Source organism: Chelonia mydas, chromosome 6, assembly GCF_015237465.2.
Source record: "Chelonia mydas isolate rCheMyd1 chromosome 6, rCheMyd1.pri.v2, whole genome shotgun sequence".
NCBI lineage: Eukaryota > Metazoa > Chordata > Testudines > Cheloniidae > Chelonia > Chelonia mydas.
Window position 1 is genome coordinate 116,099,138 of NC_051246.2, and position 25,671 is coordinate 116,124,808.

The following is a 25,671-nucleotide window of genomic DNA, read 5'->3' on the forward strand; positions in this document are numbered from 1 at the left end:
GTTAATTCCCGCCAACATCTTAAGTTTCTACAGAGCAGGGTGGTGAATATGGTGGGAACATATTAAAGTTAACACGATTTGCTACATGATATGAATGCAATACCAATCAAAAGGGTGGTATTTACTGCATTGTCAAATTCCACATTTGCAAATGCAAACAAGAAATTAAATACAATTTTTATTTCTGTGACCAAAATTAAAAATATCTTTAACCACAATTCTGCTTCATCACAGTGCGGAATATTTCAAGGATTTATTGAGGCATATCTTTACATACAAAAGTAGAGACTGAGGAAAAGCCAGAGTAGTCTATACAAAATACAGTCTGTGTACATTCTGAAGCTGTACCTTCTCAGTAGCTATTTATACATTTTTCAAACTAATCCCTTATCCAATGATTTAGAATGTTTTATACCATCAGAATTTCTAGATTATTAGAACCATTAACATTGAGCGCATATATTTATACCCTTCAACTGTCAATCCAGCTGGCTGAAAGAATGTGATCTAAACTGGGTTTGCACAGTTTTGAGGGACGGACTAACCGAGGAACTCACATGGTCTGAAATGGAGCTCTTAGCATAGGATAACCGACGCTGCAGCGTATTTAAGACTAAAAATCCCAGGTGAAATACTGGCCCATCTGAAGTTAATGGCAAAACTCCCATTGTTCTGCAAGACCAGGACTTCACCCCTTGTTTTTGAGATGCAACACTTAGGGCACATTTTCTTGCTCTTCATATTCTTTTCCAGATACTGCACCCACAAAAAAGTTAAAGAACAAATGGAACAAAAGCAAACATTTTTTAAAAACACTGAGTGGTGTTGGGGAGAGCTAAGCAGTGCTCTGAGCGAAAGACACTGAAGTGAACATGAGCAAGTTCATACTAAAAAAAATGAGCAAAAATTATCTTTATCCAAAATGGAGACATTATTGCTGCTACACTTCTGCTACTGGCTGAAAAAGGGAATGACATGGGAAATGGCTACACTGTGAAATGAACTATAGATGCTTTTAAAGCTCTCTACAAACTTTTTTTGTCCTAAATGTACTGCAGCGTTAACAGCTATATTGAAACAGTTTTACAGTTTCAAGGGAAAACGAGCGTTGTGTAGTTTAGAAAGCAACTCCAGAAGTTAATGAAGACCCCAGTCTGAGGGAAAAATTATTTCCCACTATCACATGGAGCAACAGTTCTCACTACAAACCTCATCTTCAATTAATAATTTAAAGAAAAACCCACCAAACCCTTCTGTTGCATATCTGAAACAGAAATTCTTTCAGCACACTTAGGCCTCAGTCCTGCAACTGCATCGGAATGAGTTGACCCGGAGCTTTCACATGACAGTACTTAAGTCATCAGCAGTGACCCACCACATTTACAAGAACATTTCAGCAGTATTCAAAACAGTAAATGTTAGTACTATAAGAAATGCTCAACTCATTTCTTAAAAGGATACAGAGACACTGGCTCTTCAGGTACCTTTCCCAACGTGCTACTTTACAAATTTAAATTTAAAGCATTTCCTTTCTGCGTCATCTGTGCAAATGTGTATCTGTAAGTATTATTGCACATTAAAAAAAGCTTTGTAGTGAAAACAGGACTGAAGACATGGCATTCTCCAAACAGAACAAAAAGCTATCTGTACAGTAAATGCTAATTTAAAAAATGCCAAGATTTAAAATCTAAGCACATAATACTGACAAAATGTTAAATTGGACAATATACATAAATTACATTTGCAAATACTTGTAGAAATTTTAAACATTTAATACTCATAATTTCACAAATCAGCTAGATCACTGTCAAACAAAGGATCTAATTAATGTATTAAAAAATGTCCCCCCCCCCCCACCAGAAAAATATCATTGAGAAACAAAAAGGAAAAGAGAAACAACTTGCAATCTTAGACAAAGCACTGGAAAGAGTCAAAGCATTTCAGCTTATAGAGGTAGTACTAGCCACATCCAGCTAGAAATACATTATATTTGTACTATGATGAAATAACGTAGTAAAATGTAGAAAGACTATAAAATTTACAAAAATAAATAGTTTTGAATGCTTTAGAAAATGCAAGATACTTCACTGACAAGTGTCTTGAGTCTGCTTTTCCAACCAAATGGAAGTGACATTTGTTTTAATATTTTTAAAATATACCTATATCTCTAGTAATGCTGATGGATTTGCACAATCAAAATATGCAACTCCAATGTATGCCAACTTGGCATGTATTTTAATATTAAAAATAAAATCTAGGCTTCATAAGAGACTCCCATATGAAATTCACTTTGTATGTAAATTCTTCTGACAAATTAAAAATTGCACATAAACATTTATTCAAAGGGGATGAGGGGTGGCGGGTAAGGATATGTGCATGTTTTTATGTCAATACACACACATGCACCCCCAGAAGGAAAAAGATGATTGCACAATTTCTCAAATAAATAATTTTAAAAACTGCCACTTTTTTGATTTTAACTGAGACATTTTAAGAACTACTCGTGGACAATTCTGTTTTGTTTTAAAAGAAATTCCTTGCAGCTTTCCCAGCCAGTGGCTTTATCCTCAAACCAATGTTAAGTGGCAGTACGGAAAGTATCTTTGGTTAAAAAAAATAAATATCAAGATCCAACAAGAATTTCCATGATATGGTCCAACTCACTCAGATCTGTTCTACATATTGGAATATTGTTTGCTGAGGAAGCATTGCAAGATGGGAAGGTTTTCAATGTTTCTTCTGTAGCAGCAGAAGGTGGTCTAGGTGCCATTAGTGGGGGAGAGCAGAAGTCTGAATCATACATTGAAGTGTCAATATCTTCAAAGATGTCATCTATAGCCAAATCTTTTAAGTAACTGGTTGAATTCGAAATTTCAAAGGAACCAAATACACATTCTGCTCCCTTCAAATCTTGTCTATCATCTTCTAGTTTTAGACATGTGTTTTCTGGAGACTTCGGCTCATCATCTCCAGCTGGAACCAAAGAAGTAGGTGGACTTATATCTTCCATGAAGTCCAAATCCTTCAGAATAGATGAAATGGCAGATGACATGTCATCATCTGAAACCATCAGCAGGCTATTTTCAATTGGGCCTTCTGCAGACCATGAGTTACAACAGTTAGACTCTTGCTGGTTACTACCTGAAGGCAAATGTAAAGAAATTCCAGATGAATCAATTCCTGGGTAGCTGTGAGGATTGGGAGCAATGCCATTGCATACATTAATTGGCTGCTGGCTACTCTCTTGTCTCATTTCCTCCTGAATTTGCCTTACTGTGTTGGCTATGAGCACAGAACGGTGTAAGTTTGGTTCCACCAGCATTCTGTAAGTTTGTAGTTTAGTGAGGCACATGTTCAGCACTAACTGCCTCTTAAGTGGATAGGGCAGATTTCGACTGGAATCAAAGGCACTTGAGAGACCAGCCACGTTCTCCTCATAGTCACTCAGCTTGCGTTTTAGGCCTCTCCCCAACATGAACCTGCAAAAGAAAAATTCTAGTCAATCTTTTATACTTTTAATTAAGCATCACTGGAAAACACCACACTTTTGCAAAAGCTACATCCCTAACAGTGGGCAGTGGGGATAACGGAGACAGTTTATCTAAGTTAATCAATGCTAATGAGAGCTGATCACACATAGCTATTAAAAAGGGAGCATACCCTCTCTTCGCCAGATGTTTTTATTTCTACTGAGAAAGATGTACTGTTTTCCCAACTAGATTCCCTAATAATCCTTACAATTTTAGATTGGAGAAAAAATATTTCAGCTATTTAATCATGAGATGTAAATTGTATTTAACGATAGTGAGAACTACAAAAAATTGCATCAACAGGACCATACTGAGGCTCAGGATGGATAAAAGTCAATTTAAAAAAACCCAACCCTCCCAAGTTTTTTGGATAAAATGCTTTTTGAGGAAATAGGGATTATAAATTCGAATTCTATAGTATGAGACAATATATTCATGTAATGCTTAAGAAAAAAGTTTTGTAAATGAGTTCCAATAGTTCATGGATTAGGGGTTCCACAGGCTTCTGTATAGATTATTTAGGTTAATCTTTCTATCTACCCAGTGGGACATAGTGCTCAGTTTAGAAGATACCATCAGAGATGCTTAGTTTTGCAGTTCTCAAACTGTGGATGTGTGTCTCCAGAGGTAACATGCTTGTTAACAGCAAAAGTGTTTTTAAAATATATAGAGGTGAGAAATGACAGATCTCAACTCTACTGTCCGGCTGCAAATTTGTGTACAGAGTCAATCCCTTACCTCTCTCTAAAAGTGCAAAGTTTCAAAACGTTCAGTGAACAGAAGATTTTTGGGGTGGAATAGATCTGGACAAGGAGAAAGTCTGGAGATAAATGTGAGAAGAGAGGAACATATGCTTGTTTTTTAAAAATATTATAGGTTTGCTGTTGAAGAAATAATCCACAATGCTTAACATTGTTGTTTTAGTTAAATAAAACAATTTAAATGTCTGTCTGGTGATGCTCTCCTCCTAATATAGCCTGGAAGGAAAATCCTCCAAATATTAATGATTAACCTGCTGAATGGGAGATATTTATGAAGTCATTGGGAGGTGAACTATCTGCTTCAATTACCTTTGGTAAATGAAATAACCAAACATTCACTTTCTGATATAGCTGTAAAACTAATCTGAAAAGTTTTCAAAATAAATTACTGTTTAAAAATGTATAGTGTGTACCTTCTAAAAATGAAACCTACATCTACCTCTGAGTTGTGAAGAATATGTATTAAGGTTATACCAACCAACAAGAATGCACTTTTATGTAGAAAACCATGATTAAATAGAGGGTCTTCCTGACTAGTAATTTAAATCAAATCCACCCTATTGAGGCTTTTTATAGCTGCAGAACTTTTTAATTGAACATTTTGTAGGCTTACTAGGCCAAGTATTTTGGAATAGAGCTCACAACCCTTTCAGGCTAGAAAGACAGAATTATAGAGGAATTCAATAAAGACAGGAAAAAGGGTCACAGGTATCCTGCCAAGTAAACAGAGGTTCATTATTGTAACTGCTCTAGCTATATGGAATATTTCAGAATTTGCATTATATTTTATTCACTTGTTAGTGGACAATATAGTTAAAATTGCTAAACAGGTTTCATTAACCTTTATTTTTATATGGTCAGAACTTTCTAAAAATATACCTTGCAAGCAGAAATTTCCTTTCCTGAATTCCCCTCCTCTCCCAACTGGAACACACAGCTGCCTGAGTTGAGTTCAGCACAGTCCCTCCCTGTGCCATGAAACTTACAAGATGGATTTTGAGACTTAGCACGCACAGGTAGTAGCTCTCACTGAGTAGATCAGCCACTAGGTAGGGTTATATAATAAAGTTGCGAGGAATAGAAAATTAGCTACTACACTCCCACAATAGAAAACTGTATTCAGTCAGTGTTCGAGACACAAGGTGGGTGAGGCAATGTTTTTTATTGGCCCAGCTTCTGTTGGTGAGAGACGAGCTTTCGAGCTTACACATAACTATTCTTCAGCCCAGACCTGAAGAAGAGCTCTGTGTAAGCTCTAGTATCCTGGGACCAACACGGCTACAACATTTCAGTCAGTGTTCATATGTAGATGTGTTCCCTACATATGTACATGTGAAGTGCACCCCATTTAATGTATGCCAGTAAGCACCAGTGAGCCCAAAGGGCTTAGAAGTGTTTAAATTCCTTCATAAACGCAAACTTCTCAATGGATGTTGTCAGCATTTATGCTGCCTTAAGATATTACACCAGGGATTTCAAGCCATTTATGTGCAGATGCCACTAAATAGTCAGAAAATTTAAAAGTACAGGCAGCGAAAAGGTAGCAGTGAAGGGGTCCAGATACGCCAGGCAAGGGAATTTGGCTGCAGGACAGCCCCTTTCCATTGCTGGTCAAGAATCCTGCCAGTCATTGCACCAAACAGTGAGGGATTTTGATTTATGGTTAAACAACTTTTCTGGGGACTTAAACACTCCAGACTACTCTCTAACTCCAAGAACAAAACAAACGAGAAGCCTACAGTCTCACTTAATGAACTAAGTGGGGAGTAGAACGCATCATGCAGTTTCATTCCCAAATGGAAGTAGAGCACGTAGAAGCTTATTGAAGACCCTTAAGGGGGAAAAACAAGCCTGCTGCTTCTCAGTCACCTTACTAGAGAAGGTAAGTGGAATTGCATGGCACCAGAGATGACAACTGCAGGATCCTGTGGGCTTTCGCTTGTAGATGATTAAGGCCTTGAAAACAGAGGTATCCATCTTGGACTCCCCAGCTAAGTTCCCTATACGCTGCTGGGCCACGCAGCAGCCTATTTATCGCTCAGGGAACCCACCCATATTTAGCATGCAAGCACTCAAGGGAACCTGCCCGGGGACCTGCTGCAGCTAGGGTGCCCCTCTCCCCAACCTAACCCAGCCCCCAACCTATCGCTGGCAGCCCTCCAGCTCCAACTATGCTGCAGCCCAGGTGTCCCTCCCATGGCTTGGCCCCACCCTGGACCTGCAGGGGGTGGGGGAGGGGCACCTATTCTGTGGCCCTTGCCCTGGAGCTGCCACAGCAGGGAGAGGTGCCTCTTTCTCTCTCTTCCCCCTCACCCCCACTGCTGTAGGGAAGAGAGTGCTAGGGAGAAGTTCTCACCCCAGCGTAGCCGCAGAGCACCCTCCTGCACCCCTCATCCCATGCCCCACCCCAGAGGGTCCCCCCCCCCGCCAACCCTCTGCCCCAGTCCTAAGCCCCCTCCCACACTCCGAACCCCTTGGCCGCACCCCCACCATATGAATTTTGTTATGTGCACCGACCGATAGGCTATAGTGGTGCACATAAAACTCATTCCGCACATGGGTGGGAAAAATTAGAGGGAACACTGCTCCCCAGAGTAGGTATGCAGCTCTTCCCCCCTCCCCACCCCAAACAGCCCACCTACACACAGCACCCAGAATTCAGTCTTCCTCTCAAAACTGTTCCATAACTGCCAACATTTATATGAAACCCCATAAATTCCTGGATCTGTTCTTACTTCTCAAAACAGATTTTTCACGGATTTATAGATTCCAAAGCCAGAAGGGACCACTGTGGTAATCTCTTCTGATCTCCTGAATAATACCAGCCAGAAAACTTCCCTGAAGTGATGCCTAGAGAATATCTTAGAAAAAATCCAATCTTGGTTTAAAGATTGCCAGTGATCTGGAATCCACCACAACCCTTGATAAATTGTTCCTCTAGTTAGTTACCCCTCACTGTTAAATTACTTTTTACTTGAAGGGGAAAGTAAACTTTGTATGCTGGACTATTTCAGCCCCATAGCTCTAAACATACTAGGAATTTTGTACTGCATGTGTAAAAAAGTTACTTTTCCATTTTTTGGGGGAGGGTGGGGGAAGAGAACATGCAGTAGTCCTTGGTAGGAACTAATTGCAAAGTTTCAGCTTGAGAAATTCAGCAGCGAGTAAACTTCATAAAATCTTACACCAGAAAAGTCCTCCCTCTACCCTTTCATCTCAAAAAGTGAATAGATTTTGCTCCATACTCTCTCCTTCAGCCCCCTCTCCCCAAATTCACCTACAGCCTGAGAACACATACAGAAAATTGTAGCTAAAGATTTTCAGAAAGCTAAAAAGGGAGGTAATGTTTTATAATGAAAGTCTCAACATAACACTAACTATAAAATTTATAAACCACACATTTTACTATAAACAGACAATTTCTCACATTTACAGCACGCATATGGAGAGTCAAACTGTGGCAGAGAACACCACAGAAATGCCTGCAAATAAATCAGAGACAAGGTGGGTGAGGTAATATCTTTTATTGGACCAACTTCTGTTGTGGGGGGAGCTTTCCAGCTACGCAGAGCAGGTCTGGGAAAGATACAGTGTCACAGCTAAATACAAGATGAAACAAATAGTTTAGTATATGTAGTTAGCACATATTCTAAGAGACCATTCAAGGTGATTAATACCCTTGTAGTCATAAGACAAAAAGGGGAGTTAGTGGGTTACGATTGTTGTAATAAGCCATAAATCCGGTCATTATTCAGTCCATGATTTTTAGTGTCTAGCAAAAGTTATGAGCCTGGGAGCTGAAATTCATCTTTTGAAAGTGTTGTGCAGGTTTCTTTTGATGAGGACAGATAGGTCCGGTATAGAGAGATCGCTTTGTGAGATGGTGTTCCTGTCTTTTATCATGTTCCTATGCGAATTCATTTAACAGTATAGGATTGTCTGGTTTCACCCACACAGTTGTTATTGGGGCCTTTAGTGCACTGGATGAGGTACACCACATGTTGTGATAGGCATGTGTAGGACCCATGGATCTTGGAAGATGTGTTGTGGAGAGTTGTTGATCATTGTAGAAGTGGAGGTATGTCTGCAAGTTTTGTGTCTGTTGTTCTAACAGGGCCTGAAGCCGCTTTGAGTTGGTGTGTCCTGGTCTGTGGGGAGCCTGCTTCCGATGATGATCTTGGAGAGGTCGGGGGGTTGTATGAAGGCCAGAAAAAGGGGTTCAGGGAAGATTTATTTCAGGATGGGGTCTCCATTGAGTATGGGTGGTGGTAGTTTGATGATACCCGAGATGGGTTCCAGTGTTGAGTGGTAGGTGACAACTAGGGTTGTGTGGTCAGAGGGGGTTTTATTTCTGTATTGAAGCTGGTTCTCTTGGAGTATTTGGGTGCCCTGTTCCATGATGTGAGCTACTTTTCTGGCGGAGTGTCCTTGTTTGGTCAAAGTGGTTTTGAGTGTGCTAATGTGTATTCTGAACTTTTTCCTCAGAGCATATTTTGTGGTATCTGGATGCCTGGCTGTAGATAACAGATTTCTTGGTGCATTTGGGGTAGTTACTGTATCTATGAAGATAGGTGTGCTGATCCATGGGTTTCTTGTATGTAGTTGTCTGTAGGGTTCCATTGTTGAAGCTGATTGTGGTGGCCAGGAATTTGATGTTAGTGTGGGAGCATACCAGAGACAGTTTAATGGATGGGTGGTGGTGGTTGAAATTGTGGTGGAAATTGGAAGGGATTTTAAGTAATCTGTCCAGAGGATGAAAAATATCATTGAGGTGTCCTCAGAATATCCTTGGTTCTGTGGTGCATTTATCCAGAAATTCCTCTTCAAGGTCCCATGAGGAGGATGGCATACTGGGGAGCCATGCTAGCACCTATGGTTGTTCCCATTGTTAGACAACGTGTTCGTTGTTGAATGTAAAATTGTTATGGCTGAGCATGAAATGGATGAGTTTGGCAATACAATGTAGTGGATATCTGAGGGTTGTCCACTGTCTTGTAAATATTTGAGGCAGACAGCTATGCAGTCATTGTGGGGGATGTAGGTGTATAGGAAAGTGAAATGCATAGTGGCATGGATGGTGTTCCGAGGGAGGCAGTGTTTGGACACTTCACCTGGAATGATCCTCAGAATACATGTTTACTACTTATGCTAAACTACCTGTTCAATCTTATACTTAGCTGTGATACCTTAAGTACCTTTCCCAGACCTGAGGAAGAGCTGTGTATAGCTGAAAAGCTTGTCTCTCACCTCACACACTTTGTGTCTCTAATATCCTGGGACTGACACAGCTACAACATCTCTGCATACTATAAATAAATCAGTCAGATGTGACTTGCCCATCCTTTAGACTTTTTTGGTAAGGTATGGGAATTTGTAAATGCTACTCTCTAAGAATAGTCAATTAACTGTAAATCAAAAAATCAATATTCAGTGCCTACATCAACACAGATTAGGGTGGGAAGAGGTCTGAAATGTTAACAGCAGATATTCAAGGAAGCCCCTTTGATGCTGGATATTAGTTATTTTTTTACTTTTTATAGTCACTGTTGGTGCATCATCTTAAGACCTGCAAAAGGAAAATAAAAAATGTGAAGTGCATGGGACAGTTACAGTCTTAATAACTTTATCTAATAGCTTTCTTTGACAAGGTAACAAGCCTTGTGGATAGGGGGAAGCAGTAGATGTGGTATATCTTCACTTTAGTAAGGCTTCTGATACTGTCTCACATGGCCTTCTCAAACAAATTAGGGAATATAGCCTAGCTGGAGCTACTATAAAGGTGGGTGCATAACTCATTGGAAAACCATTCCCAGAGCGTAATCACCACAGTCAAACTGGAAAGGCATACTGAGTGGGGTCCCACAGGGATTGTGCCTGGGTCCAGGTCTGTTCAATATATTCATAAATGATTTAGATAATGGCATAGAGAGTACATTTATAAAGTTTGTGGACAATACCAAGTTGGGAGGAGTTGCAAGTGTTTTGGAGGATAGGATTAAAATTCAAGATGATCTGGACAAACTGGAGAAATGGTCTGAAGTAAAGAGGATGAAATTCAATAAGGACAAATGCAAAGTACTCCTCTTAGCAAAGAACAATCAATTGCATGCACACAAAAAAAGGGAAACGACACCTAGGAAGGAGTACTGCGGAAAGGGATCTGGGGATTATAGTGGATCACAAGCTAAATATGAGTCAACAGTAACAGTGTTGCAAAACAAAGTCAACATCATTCTGGGATGTATTAGCAGGAGTGTTGTAAGCAAGACACTAGAAGTAATTCTTCCACTCTATTTCATGCTAAGGCCTCAGCGGGAATAGTGTGTCCACTTCTGGGCACCACATTTCAGGAAAGATGTGGGACAAATTGGAGAAAGTCCAGGGAAGAGCAACAAAAATGACTCAAGGTCTAGACAACATGACCTATGAGGAAAGATTGAAAAAATTGGGTTTGTTTAGTCTGGAGAAGACGGGGGGAGGAGGCAGGTGGCATGATCACAGTTTTCAAGTACATAAAAGGTTTTTTTTACAGGGAGGAGGGAGAAAAATTCTTCTCCTTAAATTCTGAGGGTAGGACAAGAAGCAATGGGCTTAAATTGCAGCAAGGGAGGTTTAGGTTGGACATTAGGAAACCACCCTGACAGGAATTTTTAAGCATTGGAACAAATTACCTAGGGGGGTGGTAGAATCCTACCTCTTCCTGTCCCTGCTCCACCCCTGCCCCTCCTCTTCCCCACTTCTTTCCACACCCTCACTTGAACGTGCCCCGTTCCCGCTCCACCCCTTCCCTTCTAGGGCCTTCTGTACACTGTGGAACAGCTGTTCAGCGGCGTGCAGGAGGCGCTAGGAGGGAGGGGGAAGAGTTGATCAGTGGGGCCAGTGGCCCTGGACATGACTCGTGGATCCCCTGGAGTACCCTCACAGACCCCCCGGGGTCCATGGATCCCAGTTTGAGAAACCCTGGTCTAACTGTTCTTAAAAACCTCCAAACACCTTTCAGGAACGGTCTAATTATTACTTAGTCCTGCCTTGAGTGCAGGGGACTGGACTAGGTGATCTACTGAGGCCCCTTCCAGTCCTATACTTTATGATTCTATGAAGTGGCTCAAAACAACAATGCCTAGATATTAACCAGTCCTACTACTATACACGTTAAAAAAAACAAGCAGTTCTATATTTGAGTTAAGCGTATTTTTTCTACTTGGTTGCAGGGACAACTGATTACTGTAGAGAGAACACAGCATGGCTAACACTCAGCTATAATATGCAGTTCTGAGAAAAGAAAAACTAAAAGGACTTCAGTTTCTGCTGAAGACATTGGTAAAGCCTGGACCTGGTTTTGCCCATACAACTGGAAAGGGTTTACTCCCAGACTCAACACAAAAACACAGAACGTTAAACAATCAAATTAGAAATCCCGTGGCAGATTAATGCCAGATGCTTACCACGCAAGGATCCAAGCCCAGTACAAGGCAGAAGGCCTCCCAACTTCCCTTTCATGTGAGTACTGCGTACAACCAGCAGTAGTCCAGCTGACTACTTTAGCGGACAGTCCATTACCACACATTTTGCATTAAGACAACCTGCTGCTAGATTTCTGGGTAGAGGGGGATGGCAGGAAGAAAGCCCCCCTTCACCCCAGAGGATGATCCCATCTCAGATTTTCAGACTTTCAGAACATACTGCAGGGCTTCCGATGCATCCATCTGCCTGGACCATAACATTATTTAGCGTGTGCAGAGTCGTCTAGCCAAGCAATGGCATCTTCGGTAGCATGATGCAGTTCTTTTAGGCCACCGCTGAACCTAGTCAGCAGGCATTCATTGACAATGTGCATCATCTTCTGTGTTGCGTCACAGCTGAACTGAACTGGACCATAACTGAAGAGTGCTGTCTCCTCTAAGGTAACAGGATGCAAGAGATGGAGCAGCACTCAGGAACAACTGAGGGTGGGGAGCAGATGGGGAAGGAGTGGGGGGGGAAGCCAGGACGGTGAGAAAAGAATGAAAGTGAGACTCCTACATCAATACACACAGACAGAGACTATAGGATGTTCCTGTAGGAAATCAAATTTGCCATTCAAAATGAAGTTTTAAGTTACATGTGGGGCTAGTAGTTCTGTCTATTGTTAAGTTGCCTAATACTTTCCATTACAAAGATGTTGCTTTCAGTTGGTTTTAACTTTGCCAAACTTCAACTATCTGGGCAGAAGTTTTTCACAAAAATAGTTCAGTTGTTTCAAAGAACAAGACTAGAGACTATACTGAGCAAATCACCTAAATCAAATCACCTAAATCACCTTTTTAAAAGTGGTCATTAATCGTCTCTCTCTTTTTCTGGATGCTCAATTTAAGACATCTGGAGCCCGATTTACAGAAATGCTGAGTTCTTAACTGTAGATCAAGTCTATAGAAAATGTGCTTTGAATATATAAAATGCAAAAATAATGTGAAATACTCAAAAATCAGAGCCTGCATAATCTCAAATTGGACAACCAAAATTAGAATACTCTGGCAATTTGGGGCACAATCTTTGTGGGGGAAAAAAATCTATTTTATGAATAATGTCACTACCCCATCCCATGGGAGCATTGTGAAAGTAATTTAATTAATGTTTGCAAAGCAGCCATCTGCTACAGTTAAGAGTGTCACAGAAAAGCCATGAGAAAATATCTAATTCTGCAACCAGTGCAGGGTTTAGATAATGTGCAGCAAAATGGCCTGGAACCACATGCTGAACAAGGATAAAAAAATATTGAATAGCTTACCCATTCAGGGAGCGTCATCCATCCTGCACACTGAATGAAAAAAACAGTATCTTAATACATATGGAAAAGAGGGCCAAATTAAGGTTGTACAGGAAACCGAAATCTAGCATTTCCTAACTTTTGAATGTTTGACTTCACAACCTTCAAGTTATTTTAATGTAATTTTTCTGCAATACATATTTAGGCTTCATTGTCAATCCAGGAACCTTTATAAGTCAAATCAATTTCACTAATATAGGTAAATGCTAATCCCTACATTCTCTCTCAGAGAGGTGCATGGTGTTTTAGCTAATGCAAACCTATCCGTTTTAGGTAGGAGACACTCAGCTAAATTCCAGCTCATGGCGCTGAAATTTTCAGAGACATGGGCATTAAAAACCTTAAAGTTGCATGAAACAGTTTTATATAGTTTGTTTTAACTTTTCATTTCACAGTGTGCCTATCACACTAAAAACTCCAACACACACATGCATTAATGTCCTCCCTTACCTCCCCCCACAATAGCTAAACAAAATAAGTTCTACCTCCTTAATACTAGCTGTTCTAGAAATGTTTAAGAATAATACAGTTAGTCACTGTAGCTTTCTAAACATTAGACTTAAAACTCTTCTAGTACATGAAGAGGACTGAGAGCAAAGCAAATTTGTTTTTAATCAAATCTATTTCTAAATCCATAGAACGGGTGAGACTTTTAGAATACCTAGTCTTATTTGCAGCAGCCTTAACTGTGCCTGTTTAATGTGGCTGTCTGCCTAACTGCACGAATGCTGCAAGTCTGTTTTTAGAAGCTAGATAATTTTATAAGTATGGAAATTTTAAAGATAATAAAACCAAAGCAGCTTGCTATAACTCTGCAGCTAACATTTCCACTAGTAACCATGATACTACTGTCATTTTACACTTCAATTCTGTGTCAAATACACTCTAATGTTGACCCACAAAAGACATGAAGCCCCTCTTACCAAATAAACCACATTTTATCAGGCCTTTTGCTTTACTTTCTAGTATAAAATAATTTGTCAAATTGTCACAAGAGTATATTTTTAACAGCTGCTCCAGGTTTCTATGGGTAACTTACCTTTTAAGAGAACTGTAATTTTTTCCAGGTACTTTTTTTGTACTGCTCCATTACACAGCATGGAACTATGACCACGTTGTTTAATTTTGTAATCCACTTCCCACTATAATTTTTGGAACAGATGAAGAACCAACCTCTATCAATTCCATACCCAGATAATCCTGTGTTACTGCTCTCCAGTTGTCAGTCCTTTCAAACAGCTGACAGAACTGTACAATCTGGTCAACAGAGAAGCACAAACTGGACATGCTAGAATTGTAGGAGGAGCTTCTGGAAACTGCTGTGAAGTGTATCCTTGCTTTAGCCTAATTCCAGGAAGCTACTCAACACTCAAAAATAGGGCCCTAGCAAAATGATTGTGTGTACACTGATTTCAAAATTGTACTGTAAATATACAAAGTGAGCACAGACTAAAGCCTATGTCAACATAAACCTGAGATTTGTACTTATCCAGTTAGAAATGAAAGGACAAGTTATCTATAAAAACTAGAACACATTTTAGAAAATAATTTAGGGTCTCCATTGGAGACCTGGTCATCACGCACACAGAACAATTAAAAATAGGGAATTCTACACTTATGTATTTTGGGTACTGTCCTCACATCTACTTAACCAAAGTTAGCATGCAATGTGAACCAACATTGAGTTATAGGTCATTTATCATGGAAAGCTTACATTAAGAGTTTTGAAAGCCTAACTACTTCTTGACCATTAACAAATCAAAAGCAGATTCCTTTTCACTGTTAAGAGGGCCAAACACTCCCATCCATGTCAATAAGCAGACAGGAGCTCACATCCACAGATCCAGTCTGGAGTAGGTGCTGGCTGAGCAGCATGCTTCTCACTTAAGCCCCATGGTAGCTCCACAGGAATTTTGCCCCTTTGGGTTGGGAGAAAGCAACCACGGGCCACAATTCTAAACTGTACTCAAGTATAAGGAAGTGGGAGGAGACAGGGAGGCATGTCACTGATCAACCATCAGCAAAGAATGCCAAATGGGAAGCCTGGTTAGAGCAGGCAGGGATGCAAAAGAAACACTCCAGGCTCTCAAATGTTAACCTTGAGAAGCCTGTGGCAGATTATACAAGTGCTACAATTTTAGAGGAAGACACCAGCTCCATCTGTCACAGGGACTGATGCTGCAGAGCAGCTGCTCCTGACATGTGGTGAGGAAGTGCAGCTGGAAACAGCCGCAGGAGGAAAGCAGTGAATGATTGAGTTAGAATCTCCCACTACTTCTGCTTGGGCAAGCCCACTTCCTTGTTTCCTCTTTCTCCACCTTTCATAAAACATCCTACTAGATGTATGCAACACTGTTAAACTTTGAATCTTGCACTACATGCAGTTCTAACGAGAGAAAGCATCCAAGAAAGTGAATTTATAGAATTTATTACTGTATACGTGTGCACACTTTTCCTTCTCATGAACAATACCCAGCACTGGGGCTAACTGGTATTTATTTGCTGTTACAGTTCATGCTGATGAACACGATCTCGAAGGAAGCATTTGGCTTGCATTATGCAGGTGGTCACACTGGCTGATCGAAATGGGTCCTTCTGACTTGGCCTTGTTGGATCTCTTGGTGCTTTTCTTTCTGCACAGGTGAGGGGTTACTTTTACAAACATCTTTACTGTACTTATGCCTGTTTAAGGGTATATCTACGCTACAAAATTAAGTCTACTTAAGTTAGGTCCACCTACACCACCACAGTAATTAAATCAGGTCTTTGTTTCCACACCACGCTCCTTCCGTCGGTGGTGCGTGTCCTCAGCAGAAGCACTTGTACCAAATTTAGTGGGGCCTTATGGGGCAATGACAACCGGAGCCCCAATGCCCTGGGCCAACAGCCGGAGTCCCGGGGCTGACAGGGCACCATCTGTCAAAGGCAGCAACAGGCGATGTAAGCAACACAGTGTCCACACAGACACTGTGTCGACCTAACTACACCAACCTAAACGCTACCCCTCTCATGGAGGTGGAGTTATTAGGTCGGTGTAGCGGGCGAGTTAAATCGGTGGGCGGAACATTGCAGCGTAGATGTTTACACAGTTAGGTTGACGTAAGACAGCTTATGTCAACCTAACTCTAATGTAGACCAGGCTTAAGTCGGGTATACTACCTTGTGGGAATAGCCACAACATTCATGTTTGCTTTTCTTATTTCCAAGTCTTAATAAAGTAGAATAACTATACCAAGAAAGTCAAAATCAGAAACGTAAAGCTGGAAGGGACCCTGAAAAGTCATCAGGTCCAGCCCCCCATGCTGACACAGGATCCAAGTAAACTTAGACCCTCCCTCACCGGTGTTCATCCAATACCTTCTTAAAAACTTCTAGTGATGGGGATTACACAAGCTCTCTTGGAAGCCTAATCCAGAGTTTAACTACTCTTACATTTGGAAAATTTTCCTAATATCTAACTTAAGCCTCCCTTGCTGCAGATTAAGTCCCTTACTTCTTGGCCTACCTTCAGTAGATATGGAGAACAACTGATCAGTCTTCTTTCTAACGGACCCTGATATCTCTGAATACTGATCAGATCCTCCCTCAATCTTTTCCCCCCTCAGGACGCAACATGCCAATTTTTTTTTTTTTTTAACCTTTTCTCATAGGCAAGGTTTCTAAGCCTTTTATCGTTTCTGTTGCTCTCCTCTGGACTCTCTCCAATCTGTACACATTTTTCTTGGTGTATGGTACCCAGAACTGGACACACTACTCCAACTGAGGCCTCAGCAGTGCCGAGCATATTAGAATAATTACCTCCAGGTTTTACATACAAACGCCTGCTAATATACCCCAGAATTATATTAGCTTTATTCACAACTGCATCATGTTGTTGACTCATTCAGATACGACATATAGTTTGACTGATATGCTTTCAAAATTTCAGATTTTAGAGTGCCCATATGACTGTATGAGGCACTTAAGATAAAACACCTAAAAGACAAGTCTCACTGCCCCAAACTTACAACATAAGTGATGGACTTGATAGACAAGAGGATAGGGCAAGAAAGGGCACAGGTTATGGAGATTTTACATGATGACCCAGTTTAAGTTCTCATACTTCTTTTTTGTAAAGACTCATTTAACGTAGGCAATACTAGAGAAGTGAGATTTTAGCAATAATTTGAATTAGGTGAGGGTTAAGGGCTTGAATAGATTCTGAAAGAGTGGTGTTCCAAGCACTAGGAACATAGGAGGAGCTATGGAGACAGAGACATAGGGGTGCCTACATTAAGTCAGCAAATTAACAGTAGGCATCTAGAAAGGAAGTTTGTAGGCGACTTTTAGAAATAGTTATAATTCAGAACCATCAAATTGTGCATACAGCTAGTATATATAACTGTGTGAACTTGTTATCCTCATCTTTTCTCCTTCCTGCCTACTATTTGCCACTTACCTATCAATATGTGGTACTTATCTGACTCCCATCACTGTAGTATCTGAGCATGACAATCTTTAATGTATTAACTAATGTACTTGTTGCATCCAGTCTTAGACTGTAAACATCCAAGGGTAAGGGAGCATATCTACCCACATTCTATCTCAGCACCTAGCACAGTAAGGTCCTGACAACTGGCGGTTGCGTATTCCTGCAATGGCTCCCCCCTCCCCCCCCCGTAAAGAGAGACAAGAGCAGCAAAGAGGTAGAGAAGCTAGTGTTGTTAATGGAGCAGAGATCAAGGGACAAAACAGAAGTGACCAGGTTGGACATTAGGAATGGATTTATACTGACAACCCAAAATAGCTTACATAACACAGCAAGGCGTGATTGGATAATCACAACTAGTGCCCTGCTAGCCAAGGTTCCTGAGGATTTTACAGTTCAACTCAGGTTTCTATTAAGAACAGGGCTGGGTCATTTTATGAGGTGAGACAAGAAGGATTCAACATATTATACTAAATGATAAGCTATGACTCTAGCCTTATGGACAGAATGAGACTTACTTAAAAGCATTTTGCTTTTAATTTTAGCTAAACGGTATGAGATGAAATAGGAGGTATGCATGTCTGAAATGGTTTAAAGAGGAATATTGACACATACTGCCTTGAATTTTTTGTTACTTCCAAAAATCTAAGCTCTTGTGCAGTGAAGTTATTTACTGGAGCTAGAATCCAAAAGGAAATAGCTCCTCAAAAAGGGAAACAGATAATGTGAACTGATTTTAGAGCAGGACATATTTTTGGTCCCCAAATACTGACAGATGCTTCATATAACTTTTAATAGTAATAGCGGGACTTATCTGAACACAACAACAAGAGATTGTTAAGATTTTCATAAACTACAAACAAGGACAATCCACCTGCCAAACAATGTTTTTAATATAGACACAAGAGTCTAAAGAGCACTAAATGAAATAAACAGAGAAACGACAGCCTTGATAAAGCACAGGACTGGGAGTTTGGAATCCTCAGTTCTATTTCATAACTTCTCTGCATTAGTTTCACTATCTGTAGACACAGGATAATTCAGACTTTCACAGGAGTGTTACAAAGCAAAACTAGTGTTCGTAAAGTACTAAGGTCCTTTGGATAGAAAGTGCTACTCAAGTGAAAAGTTTTACCTTCATCTAAAAATAACAGGTGAAAAGGAAAAGTATAGCAATAAAAATTATGCTAAGACTTTCTACACTTAAAAAGAACCTCATTCACAAATCATTCTTTGTAAAGCAACGCTAATCAGTTTTCTGTGTACAGAAAACAAACAGCTGTTCAGTTACTGCTCCTTATTAGTTTCGGTATTTCATTCTGGGAAAGAAGCAGCTCTGTCAGGATTTGTATTTTTTCCTGCTAAAACAGCATGGTGTTATGTCTCTGCGACTGCTTATAGCAACAAACAAGAAGTACTCTTAGCATCTAACATCTATCACTAGAGTCACTTGCAGGAGAGTGTAATGAGGTAGCATGGCTTTTTTTTTTTTTTTTTTTAAAAAAAAAAGAACATAACCATCTTTTAAAAATGTTGTGCCCAAACTTGTGTCATCTGTGTGTATGATTCCACTTTCAGATGTGAACCCTGCAAGTATGTACCCTTAGTATATAAAGTGTTGCAGCAGCTACATTTCAGCTGAGATTTTGGGTGAAGGGTTTCAGCGGGAAGAAGGGGAGGGCTGTCATTTAAGCTAAGGCATAACAGAACAGTTCAGCTGAACCCAACATGATCAAAAGTTACTAAATCTAGAAACTGCAGCAAAAGTTTAATTAAATTTTAACTTTTTAACTGTGATTCCACCAAAGCAAAATACAGCTGGATTGACAAACTAATTAAAAGATCATCAGATTTGATGTAATGCCTATTACCAGTTTTTCTTACTTGATAGAAAACAGTTGGAAAAAACCTGTTCCTTCCTCAAGTCACTTATCTACTGAAGATGCAAAACTATTGCATGTGATCACACACGTAACACCACAGACAGAAACCACATATAAGTTTCAGTGATCCAGATGAAAACCCATTGTCAAGAGAATTCAGATTATTCAGAATGATGAAATGCTAGTATGTGGATTTGGCAGAGAATCAGAGAAGTTTCCACCACCAAAATAAATAAATGCAACTGATCGGAGGGGTAGGGGAGGAAGCATATGGCCTTATGTATGAGGAGAAACATTTCAATATTTCACATAATTCACTAAAGTGCATTAAAACATTTGATCCAGCCAAACTGGGATTCATTCTTTTAATCACACCCAAGATTTCATGGTAGAGCAGCACATATCAGAAATACTGCCTCACAAGAGAGCGCAGTAATAACATAACATAGGTATGTCCACAGTACCAAACACAAACCACAACAACAAACCTCAGAACCTGGGTCTACAGACTTGGGCTCACATTACATAGCTAAAAATAGCAGTGTATGTGTTTGTAGTCATGTTGGAGCTTGGGCTCTGAAACTAAGCAAGAGGGATGAGTTTCTGAGCCCAAGGGGGAACATCTACATTACTATTTTTACTGCTCTAGGGCAGTGATTCTCAAGTCGGGGTATGTAAAGGTTTCCGGGGGGTACATCAACTCACCTACATATTTGCCTAGTTTTCCAACAGGCTACACAAAAACACTAGGGAAGTCAATACAAACTAAAATTTCATACAATGACTTGCACACACTGCTCTATATATTATCCACTGTCGTGCAAGTACAATGTTTATATTCCAATTTATTTGTTTTATATGGTAAAAACGAGAAAGTAAGTAATTTTTCAGTAAGTGTGCTGTGATACTTTTGTATTCTTATGTCTGATTTTCTAAGCAAGTAGTTCTTAAGTGAGGTGAAACATGGGGGTACGAAAGACAAATCAGACTCCTGAGAGGTGTACCGTTGTCTGGAAAGGTTGAGAGCCACTGCTCTAGCATGAGCTGGAGTCTGTAGTCCTAGACAGGTTTTTTGTGGTTTTTTTTGGGCTGTAGACATACCCCATAAGGTCTCCAATTCCTGCAGCTGAAGCCAATGAGCATGCACCATGGAGCTCAATGCAGGATTTGGGCCCTAGTTATTAAAACCCAGAAAAATGGGGTCTTATGCAAACAATTTATTGTAACACTATAATGTTTAACTGAACAGAAACCTCACATAAAACATGCTATTCAAAGCAAATAATCTGAAGATTTTACGCTATCCGCTAAGCGTAAAGAAGCCCACTGTCATTTTGGACTGTTGATTTTACCATAAAAAGTTATTTAGAAGCTGGATATTAAGAGTCTAGCTACAAGCATAATAGAAACTGTGCAGGTAAAAATAAGATTTCACAGAAAAATCATTACCTTTACAAGAGTTAGAAAGGTAGGAAGATTCTAGATTTTGTTTAAAGCGCATTCATCCGAAATGGTGTTGAACTATACAACTGTGATAACAGCCCAAGTCATCCGCTTCAGTAGAATGATGCAACTTTAGGACAGAATTATAAAAATGTTCTATTACTATGACATTGTTTTACAAAAAAAAGTCTTAATATACTAAGACAAACCGGCATGAAATTTCAGACAACTTTCTTAAACTGACATTTTAGATAGTCAGTGCTAATAGGACAACTATAAAACTGAAAAACCTGAATTGATATAACAGTCAAAATTAAGTTCATCCGATGCCTTGGGCGCATACTTTAAAATTCTAATTTATATTTTGTCAGCAGACATTAAATGGTAATCATCTTCCATAATTAAACATGACACAAAGAAAACTGACCACCAAGTATCAGTTTCAGCTATATTAATTTTGCATCATCTCATCCAACATGCTGCAACAAACTGCTCTCTTTCAGAGGATTTCTAATATGACCATAAAGACAACAGGCAGACCAAGTTTTAAGTAAATCTTTTTGGATAACATACATTTTCAAAACTGATTGTTATCTACTGAGAGATGACATTAGGCATCCAGATTTGGATTTTCTTAGGTTTTAGTTTAATGAAAAATATTTTTCACAGTAATTACCCAAATTTCCTCATCTTCAGTATATATGAGGCCACCAGGGAATACAGTGAAATGACCTGAGCCATAAATTTGCAAAACACACAACATAGTATCATTTTCATCATACCCAGAGAGCACAGTGTGCACGGTTCGTCAGTGCACAACAGAAACTGCAACTTGGTGGCTGAAGTTCAAGTGATGCTAGTGGACTAGGCAAAGGCTTGAGGGTGTAGTAAAAGGGATTGTTCAGCCTCCACTGAGGTTCACAAACTGGGTGCTCTGATGGTCTCATTTATTCTTGGGAGCAGATCCTCTGCTGATGTAAGTTGTCATAATTCCATTGACTTCAGCTATCTGCCCCCCTGGAATCCCATGTGCTGTTGGTAGCAGAGTGCTTTTTCAGCCTGTGGCTGTAATGTTTCTTCAAACTTGGACCTAGCCACAGAAGTCTATCTATTTAGAAAATTCGGCACTAGAGTAAATATCAACACTATATGTAGTTGAAAACATTCCTTTGTAATCAAGAACTAGCTTTGCAGTTCAAAATCTTCATTTCAACGATCGTACTTAATTATTCATAAACCAATATTTTTGTTATCTGTAAGTACATTTAACTTAGTAATTAGTTCTAATATTCTATTAACAGAGAACACCTTACTTTATTAGCATCTGGCAACAGAGAGCTCTGTAAAATGTATGGGTTTGTTTGCTTTTCCACCTCAAAATTTCACCACATAGGACCAGCTGGTAAAAAGAGAAGTAATAATCCAGCAGGAGGATACCCTCCATTTGAGACTGCCAATTTGACCCAACAGTAAGACAACTATTCAGATACAACTCCCTACTACTCACATAAATTGGCTTCTTGAAGGTCTGCGCCATTCTTGACAAGAAATTAAAATAGGTTGCTTAAAAACAACTGAGTTGTTTTTAACATTGGGTAGGCATTTAACATTAAAAGGCATGACTAGTTTTTTTTGTTTTAAAAAAGCACTAACATGGTTGATAGGCCTGAAAGTTGATCTACTTTTTAAAATCTATTTGTGAAGCACATGGGGAATGCACCCAATGAAGTGAGCTGTTGCTCAAGAAAGCTTATGCTCAAATAAATTTGTTAGTCTCTAAGGTGCCACAAGTACTCCTCAAAGTCTTTATAGTCTTTAACTCTGGAAACACAAGTGTGCACACTCATGTCAGAATGGATTTTAGTTTCAAACTTGAGATTAATAAAAAGTTTTCATAATGCAACAGTGATTTTTAACAAAAGTGAAAAATATGTAATGTCCTTTAAAATTTGATCTCTGGTTGGAAAGACTGTTGGAATTCAAGATGTATTGATCTTAATGTCTTTACGTACAGACCTTAAAGAGGATTAGCTAATTGGAAAAAGGATCTTTTCCCTAACTACAACTCATTTTCATGCTCCAAGCTACCAGTTTACCATTCTTAGTTCATTTCACACTGGTATGCAATGAGACACAGTACAAAATACAAAAGACTATCAAACACAAGTGGCCTATATACTAGAAAGCATTCATTTTTAGCATATGCTGTGAACCTAACTGCTTATTCTGTAAATAGTTACCAGTTTTATAGACTATAAAAATATATTCCTCTTTCTTCTGTCTCCCTCCAACTCTATGTTCATTCTTTCAGTACCAATTTGTTTGTGGTCCACTTTTAACTTAAAAACACTGTAGTATCTATTTTTTTATATTATTTCAGCTCAGTTGAACTCAATTTAGTGCCCACAGAATTGAGAGATCTAACACTTGGCTCAATCGGATATAAAAGAAAAAGCCACCATGCAAGCTTCTCTTATAGCTCTGTGAAGGCACCTCAATTCTAAATGGCTGCAGCCTCTCTCAATAAGTTCCAGCCCTATCTTGAGCAGAAATTATTGCTCACGCTTGTTAGTGCGGCAAATTTGCAATATTCATATAAGAGACTAGGATGAGAAGTAAGTATGAGCCATTTGCTGGAAATGGAGGCAAACTTGGGAGCTTATAAAATAGACACGAGAAGACATACGATAAAGGTGCAAGCACTTATGTAGGGGCCGCAGTTAGCATTTTTCAGAAGGCTAAATAATTGCAAATGATAGAGCACACACAGACAGGGACCAAGAGTCTCTTCCCTGCCGCCATCCCTACAGCTACTATTGCAAATACACCATTTATAATAAAGCCCAGGGGAGCCTGCCACCATCTGGCCTTCGTGAAAAGAGACTAGACAAGTTGGGTACTTCCTGAAATCGGCTGCCTGTGCCGCCCCCAGCAGCAATGAGCAGCAGTAAAACCAAAGATAACCTTGGGCTTCCTGAACTGTGAAAAGTTCCTCTCCTCCCCGTCTTCCAGAGATTCCAGCCAGGCTGATTATAACTGATCTGAGCGCTTCAGCCCAGCCCCGACTGAATATCGCCCGCCAGGTGTCCCCTCCCGCAGGTCCTCCCCGCAGCCAGCCCGGTTCCCACCCGCCCGAGTCCCTGCAAGCAGCCAGCCAGTCACCCAGCCCCCCCGCCCCCGCAGGTCCCAGCCCCACCCCGCAGCCATCCACCCAGGTCCTCCCCGCCCATAGATCAGGTCCCCCCCGTGGCCCTCCACCCCGCCCGCCACTCCCTCCCTCCAAGTCCCCCCGCACGGCACCTCTCCCCCGCGCCCGGCCTCTGCTCAGTCGCCCCGCTCCAGCCGGTCCCTCACCTGGGAGAAGAGGAGCGGGGCCGCCCGCTCCTTCGCAGGCTGCTCTGCCCTCCCCAGCCAGCCGGGCGGGCTCCCTCAGCGGGGCTGGGACTCGGACGCCTTCCAGGAGGAGGCGAGCGCCACCCCCGCCGGGCCGCGGCCACCTCAGCTCCTCCCCTCCGCACGCAACACCGCGGCCAGCCCAAGGGAGGAGGGGGGGAGGGGGGGCAGCTGCGCGCGCCTCGCCCGCCGGCAGCTAGCCCTGCTCCCATTGGCCAGCGGCTCTTCAAGCCAGCCCAGCAACCATTTTCTCACTGGCCGGCTAGCTTTGGGGGGATGGGCTCTGCCGACCCAACAGCAGCGACCAACCCCAAAGCCGCCGGAGCCAGAGGGGGCGGAGCGGGGCGGCTCCCCCCGCCCCGCCTTGGGCCAATTGGAATGGGCGCAGCCGCAGTTCTGCCGCAGCTCGAGCCCCGCCCGCTCCTCTCTGCTGGTGTGAGGCGGCTGCTCTCGCGCGGGGGGGGGGCGCGCGGGGCTGTGCCGCCAGCAGTCCCCAGGCAGCTCTAGCGCCCGGCTGAGCCCCCGCCGCCGCTGGGTGCCCAGCAGCGACACGGGGGCGAGCAGTACTTCTACCCTCCAGCTGCTGCTGCTCGCCCCCGGCTGCTGCACGCAGGCTGTTGCGCCTCTGATTTCAGGCGGAGTGTAAGTGAGCCCCATTCTTTGGGGGTGCCCCGTCCGTTTTCCCGTAGGGATCTGCTGCGCCATACATTAGGCAGCCGATTTGTTGGTGAGCCTCAAGATCCGCCCATCGCTTGTGACACTGAAACAAGCGGGCAAAAGGACCCACCCGCCTCTTCTTACTAACAATTTATAGGCAGCCCCTGAGTGGGGGCTTTTGGACCCCCCGCTGGTAAAGGCAAGGCAGAGGCCCTCCTTTCCATAGAGCCCATGTGCCGTTCAGACCTACAGCCCCGCCGCGTCTTTTCAGCGCCAGGCACCTTATTAACACGTAATAGCACCACAGTTAGGCAGCAGTATAAGATCTAGTTTAATGGACGTTCCTTCCACTTACTTTTGGTGCTGCACGTCTGTCACCATGAAAAGCCTCGTGCCTCTAAAAAGAGCTCCACAATTTTATAAATGCTCGCCCTTGTTAAAGGCAAACTGAAAACACTAACAAGTCATAATATGAAAAATTATTGCTGCTACAAACCTAGGGTAGATACAAATACAGGGCTTGCAAGAAGATATGTTTGAAAAGTTGTTATTCATATATAGGGCGGTCACGGAATTAAAAAAATCAATCACGATTAATCGCACAATTTAAAAAATGGATCGTGATTAATCACGCTGTTAAAGAACAACAGAATACCATTTATTTTAAATATTTTTGGATGTTTACTACATTTTCAAATATATTAATTTCAGTTACAACACAGAATGCAAA

General features: G+C 41.1%; 1 protein-coding gene across 10 annotated transcripts; it reads right to left on the bottom strand.

Annotated features, from left to right (window-relative positions):
* Positions 1–161: 161 nt before the first annotated feature.
* LOC102940984 (SERTA domain-containing protein 2) lies at positions 162–24,889 on the bottom strand. Of its 10 annotated transcripts, XM_043548692.1 has the most exons (5): positions 24,246–24,381; positions 20,898–21,021; positions 13,059–13,088; positions 9,823–9,857; positions 162–3,479 (listed from the first exon to the last, which is right to left on the bottom strand). In XM_043548692.1, the coding sequence occupies exon 5, from the start codon at positions 3,473–3,475 to the stop codon at positions 2,624–2,626; it is 852 nt and encodes a 283-aa protein (XP_043404627.1). In that variant the 5' UTR covers positions 3,476–3,479; positions 9,823–9,857; positions 13,059–13,088; positions 20,898–21,021; positions 24,246–24,381; the 3' UTR covers positions 162–2,623. The 10 variants fall into 10 exon arrangements, with proteins under 10 accessions (XP_043404627.1, XP_037757004.1, XP_037757007.1 ...); XM_037901076.2 differs by lacking the exon at positions 9,823–9,857; XM_037901079.2 differs by lacking the exon at positions 20,898–21,021 and having other exon boundaries at positions 24,246–24,343.
* Positions 24,890–25,671: the final 782 nt, after the last annotated feature.

What these genes read in the sequence shown, in the direction of transcription:
- LOC102940984 (XM_037901075.2), bottom strand. Translation starts at nt 24,496, where the DNA reads ATGGGAGCAGGGCTAGCTGCCGGCGGGCGAGGCGCGCGCAGCTGCCCC. An exon ending in CCCCGCTCCTCTTCTCCCAG is followed by an intron (nt 3,480 to 24,245) that starts GTGAGGGACCGG and finishes TTTCTTTTGCAG; the next exon opens with GTTCATGTTGGGGAGAGGCC.